General features: G+C 46.8%; 1 protein-coding gene across 1 annotated transcript in view; it reads right to left on the bottom strand.

The window, feature by feature from the left end:
• Positions 1 to 374: 374 nt before the first annotated feature.
• The window catches only part of LOC129862937 (dual oxidase 2-like), a 38,044-nt gene continuing 32,584 nt past the window's right edge, over positions 375 to 5,834 (bottom strand). The window contains exons 29-33 of the mRNA XM_055935041.1: positions 5,790 to 5,833; positions 5,292 to 5,450; positions 4,848 to 5,003; positions 4,623 to 4,751; positions 375 to 903 (exon numbers count right to left, since the gene is read on the bottom strand). Of these exons, the coding sequence (XP_055791016.1) occupies positions 781 to 903; positions 4,623 to 4,751; positions 4,848 to 5,003; positions 5,292 to 5,450; positions 5,790 to 5,833 (611 nt within the window). The 3' untranslated portion in view covers positions 375 to 780. The remainder of the gene's footprint in view (positions 904 to 4,622; positions 4,752 to 4,847; positions 5,004 to 5,291; positions 5,451 to 5,789; position 5,834) is intronic.

Raw genomic sequence — 5,834 nt, 5'->3', positions numbered from 1 at the left:
TATATATATATGTGTGTATATATATATGTGTATATATATATGTGTGTATATATATATGTGTGTATATATATATGTGTATATATATATGTGTATATATATATGTGTGTATATATATATGTGTGTATATATATATGTGTATATATATATGTGTATCTATATGTGTGTATATATATATGTGTATATATATATGTGTATATATATATGTGTATCTATATGTGTGTATATATATATGTGTATATATATGTGTGTATATATATATGTGTATATATATATGTGTATATATATATATGTGTATATATATATGTGTATCTATATGTGTGTATATATATATGTGTATATATATATGTGTGTATATATATGTGTATATATATGTGTGTATATATATATGTGTGTATATATATGTGTATATATATATGTGTATCTATATGTGTGTATATATATATGTGTATATATATGTGTGTATATATATATGTGTATATATATATGTGTATATATATATATGTGTATATATATGTGTATATATATGTATATAGCCTTCTCCATCTCTGCTTGAGGGACAGAAATCCCGAGCAGTGCAGTTTTGTTGTACAGTCGTGTAGCAAGAGAAGACTTCACATTTAGAAGTAATAGAATATATACATCCGGCATCAAAATAATGCCAAGAAAGACAGAGATACCCACAGTAATTCTTATTTTCCCATAGTAACATGTGTTGTGTGTATTGTAATGCCTAGTAAGTCCCTAGTAAAGGGCAGAAATCCCTAGTAGTGCTGTACACGTTTAGAAGTTTTCATAGTGATGTATGAAATGTGTTTGGTCTCTCTTGTTCATCTGTTGGCAGCCCTTCTCTACGTTCTTAGTCAGACCAGGAGGACCACAGCTGAACACACCGATCTTACCCACCTGGAGAGAGGAGAGAGGGGTAGAGAGAGGAGAGAGAGGGGTAGAGAGAGAGAGAGAGAGAGGGGTAGAGAGAGAGAGGGGTAGAGAGAGGAGAGAGAGAGAGAGGGGTAGAGAGAGAGAGGGGTAGAGAGAGGAGAGAGAGGGGTAGAGAGAGAGAGAGAGAGGGGTAGAGAGAGGAGAGAGAGAGGGGTAGAGAGAGAGGAGAGAGGGGTAGAGAGAGGAGAGAGAGGGGTAGAGAGAGAGAGAGAGGGGTAGAGAGAGAGAGGGGTAGAGAGAGAGCGAGAGGGGTAGAGAGAGGGGTAGAGAGAGGAGTAGAGAGAGGGGTAGAGAGAGGAGAGAGAGGGGTAGAGAGAGAGAGAGGGGGTAGAGAGAGGAGAGAGAGGGGTAGAGAGAGGAGAGAGAGAGAGTAGAGAGAGGGGTAGAGAGAGAGAGAGAGAGAGGGGTAGAGAGAGAGAGAGAGAGAGAAGAGGGGTAGAGAGAGAGAGAGAGGGGTAGAGAGAGAGAGGAGGGGTAGAGAGAGAGAGAGAGGGGTAGAGAGAGAGGGGTAGAGAGAGAGAGAGAGGGGTAGAGAGGAGAGATAGGGGTAGAGAGAGAGAGGAGAGATAGGGGTAGAGAGAGAGGAGAGAGAGAGGGGTAGAGAGAGGAGAGAGAGAGGGGTAGAGAGAGGAGAGATAGGGGTAGAGAGAGAGAGAGGGGTAGAGAGAGAGAGAGAGGGGTAGAGAGAGAGAGAGGGGTATAGAGAGAGAGAGAGGGGTAGAGAGAGAGAGAGGGGTAGAGAGAGAGAGAGGGGTAGAGAGAGAGAGGAGTAGAGAGGAGAGAGATGGGTAGAGAGAGGAGAGAGAGGGTAGAGAGAGGAGAGAGAGGAGAGAGAGGGGTAGAGAGAGGAGAGAGAGGAGTAGAGAGAGGGGTAGAGAGAGAGAGAGGGGTAGAGAGAGAGAGGGGTAGAGAGGAGAGAGATGGGTAGAGAGAGGAGAGAGAGGGTAGAGAGAGGAGAGAGAGGAGAGAGAGAGGTAGAGAGAGGAGAGAGAGGAGTAGAGAGAGGGGTAGAGAGAGAGAGAGGGGTAGAGAGAGAGAGAGGTAGAGAGGAGAGAGATGGGTAGAGAGAGAGAGAGAGAGGAGAGAGAGGGGTAGAGAGAGGAGAGAGAGGAGAGAGAGGGGTAGAGAGAGGAGAGAGAGGAGTAGAGAGAGGGGTAGAGAGAGAGAGAGGGGTAGAGAGGAGAGAGAGGAGTAGAGAGAGGAGAGAGAGGGTAGAGAGAGGAGAGAGAGGAGAGAGAGGGGTAGAGAGAGGAGAGAGAGGAGTAGAGAGAGGGGTAGAGAGAGAGGGAGGGGTAGAGAGAGGAGAGAGAGGAGTAGAGAGAGGAGAGAGATGGTAGAGAGAGGAGAGAGAGGAGAGAGAGGGTAGAGAGAGGAGAGAGAGGAGAGAGAGGGGTAGAGTAGAGGAGAGAGAGGGAGTAGAGAGAGGGGTAGAGAGAGGAGAGAGAGGAGAGAGAGAGGGTAGAGAGAGGAGAGAGAGGAGTAGAGAGAGAGGGTAGAGAGAGAGGAGAGAGAGGAGTAGAGAGAGGGGTAGAGAGAGGAGAGAGAGTAGAGAGAGAGGGTAGAGAGAGGGGTAGAGAGAGGAGAGAGAGGGGAGAGAGGGTAGAGAGAGGTAGAGAGAGGGGTAGAGAGGGGTAGAGAGGAGTGTAGAGAGGGGAGTGAGAGGGGTAGAGAGAGGGAGAGAGAGAGGGAGGAGAGGAGTAGAGAGAGGGGGTAGAGAGAGGAGAGTGAGGGGTAGAGATGTTAAGGAGAGAGGGGTTATGCGTTAGATGGGGTAGAGAGAGGAGAGAGAGGAGTAGGGGGTTAGTGAGGTGGGTAGAGTGGGAGCGTAGAGAGTCCGGAGAGAGAGGGGGTAGAGAGAGTGCGACAGCGCTAGCGCTGCGCGGCGGCTCGCTGACGCGCGCGCTTTTAGCCGCTGCTCTTATGCTCGGAGGCTCGACGCTTTGACGCGCGCGCTGCTAGCGGGGAGAGAGAGGAGGTTGAGAGAGCGGTCTCGCGTTTACGCGCGCGCGCAGTAGAGAGAGGGGTAGAGAGAGGAGAGAGAGGAGTAGAGAGAGAGGTATAGGGGCAAGAGAGAGAAAGAGATTGTGTGAGATACATCGTCAGTGTATGAGTATCTGTTATAAAAAAAAATAGTTGATGTTAGCATAATGACATTTTTATTGATAATTTGATTTACACAACATGCCTACCACTTTATTTTTTTCAAAGTCAATACTTTGTAGAGCCACTTTTTGCAGCAATTATAGCTGCAAGTCTCTTGAGGTATGTCTCTATAAGCTTGGCACATCTAGCCACTGGGATTTTTGCCCATTCTTCAAGGAAAAACTGCTCCAGCTCCTTCAAGTTGGATGGGTTCTGCTGGTGTACAGCAATCTTTAAGTCATACCACAGATTCTCAATTGGATTGAGGTCTGGGCTTTGACTAGGCCATTGCAAGACATTTAAATGTTTCCCCTTAAACCACTCAAGTGTTGCTTTAGCAGTATGCTTAGGGTCATTGTCCTGCTGGAAGGTGAACCTCCGTCCCAGTCTCAAATCTCTGGAAGACTGAAACAGGTTTCCCTCAAGAATGTCCCTGTATTTAGCCCCATCCATCAGTCCTTCAATTCTGACCAGTTTCCCAGTCCCTGCCGATGAAAAACATCCCACAGCTTGATGCTGTCACCAGCATGCTTCACTGTGGGGATGTTGTTCTCGGGGTGATGAGAGGTGTTGGGTTTGTGCCAGACATAGTGTTTTCCTTGATAGCCAAAAAAGCAACATTTTAGTCTCATCTGACCAGAGTACATTCTTCCATATGTTTGCAGAGTCTCCCACATGCCTTTTGGCGAACACCAAACATGTTTGCTTATTTTTTTCTTTAAGCAATGTTTTTTTTCTGGCCACTCTTCCGTAAAGCCCAGTTCTGTGGAGTGTACAGCTTAAAGTGGTCCTATGGACAGATACTCCAATCTCTGCTGTGGAGCTTTGCAGTTCCTTTTTGGCAGGTTTGTTGTGGTGCCATATTCTTTCCATTTTTTAATAATTGATTTAATGGTGCTCCGTGGGATGTTCAAAGTTTCGGATATTTTTTTATAACCCAACCCTGATCTGTACTTCTCCACAACTTTTGCCCCTGACCTGTTTGGAGAGCTCCTTGGTCTTCATGGTGCCTCTTGCTTGGTGGTGCACCTTGCTTTCAGAACAGGTGTATATATACTGAGATCATGTGACAGATCATGTGACACTTAGATTGCACACAGGTGGACTTTATTTATGGACAAACGTACGAGTTGTACCGGATACTGTGGAATGGATCAGAACAACAGTCTGTTCCCAGAGATCTTTGTGCTGTACAGCCAAGTCCAATGGATTGATCATGACGATCGTAGGATAACAGATTAGCACAATAACAGTCATAGTAGTTGGCTATATACGGAATATATATACGGAATATATATACGGAATATATATACGGAATAACAGTCAGACAACAACTACAGCAGATCTAGGACCAGATATGTAACTATCACTGACCGCAGCATGCACCTCCTGCAGTGTGCTGAAGGACACACACACACACACACACACACACACACACACACACACACACACACACACACACACACACACACACACACACACACACACACACACACACACACACACACACACACACACACAGTTGTGTAGCAGTAACTAACCTCAGGGTGCACCTCCTGCAGAGAACTGAAGAAGGAGACGAATGGTGGACGGCCAAAGTGGGTGACGGAGCGCAGGCCGGTGAAGAGGCTCTTGTTCCACACCTTCTGGAAGTGACGCTCACACACGTACTGACCGGAGACAACCCAGATATACCGGCTTAGAACCATATACGCCATTGTTTGAAACATAAACTCGTAGGCATGTTTTTGGGGGGGGTTTCTCACCAGCATGGTGGTTCGCAGGTCAAACTTCTCTGCCAGCTGTGTGATGTAGATGTGGACAGAGACCAGGTCCACGCTGTCCTGCTCTTCCACCTCCCGAATGATGTCAGACACCCACTCAAACTGACGCTGCGTACGAGTCACCCAGATAAAGTACACCTACAGACAGACAGACAGACAGACTGACTGACTGACTGACGAGTCACCCAGATAAAGTACACCTACAAACAGACAGACAGACAGAGACTGACTGAGGCAGCGTCCCAAATGTGTCTTTATTTTGAGAAGAAGAGGAAGAAGAAGAGGAGGAAGAGGAAGAAGAAGAGGAGGAAGAAGAAGAAGATGAAGAAGAAGAAGAAGGATAAGAGGAGGAAGAAGAAGAAGAGGAGGAGGAAGAAGAAGATCATAGTAGGTTTGCATCATGCTCAGGTTGGACAGCTTACTGACTTTTCTACACTGGGTCTTAAACTTGACGGAGGACTTGAAGACCAGGTCTTTGAGGATGGAAGCGAAGGGGGTGACTCCAATCCCTCCTCCCACCAGGACCGACACCTCGAAGTCCGTCCACTCCTGGTGGCCCTCCCCAAACGGCCCGTCCAGGTACAGCTGTGGAATACGAGTACAGATATGTGATAGAGGAAGCATTGCAAGACAGCAAGAATTAATCAACCATCCAACCAACCACGCTTTCAGCAGACACGGATGCACGCACGCACGCACGCACACACACACACACACACACTCTCACACACACACATATACACACACACACACACACCTTGCACGCACACACGCACGCACGCACGCACACACATATACACACACACACACATATACACACACACACACACACACACCTTGCACGCACGCACGCACACACACACACACATATACACACACACACACACACACACACACACACACACAGTCTCTCTCCCTCCATGCCTTTGGATATGTTCCTAGTTGCTCCAGGTTGTCGGGGGTGTACGC

This window comes from Salvelinus fontinalis, chromosome 9 (genome assembly GCF_029448725.1).
Source record: "Salvelinus fontinalis isolate EN_2023a chromosome 9, ASM2944872v1, whole genome shotgun sequence".
NCBI classification, from domain to species: domain Eukaryota; kingdom Metazoa; phylum Chordata; class Actinopteri; order Salmoniformes; family Salmonidae; genus Salvelinus; species Salvelinus fontinalis.
This window is presented reverse-complemented; position numbering and strand designations above follow the sequence as displayed.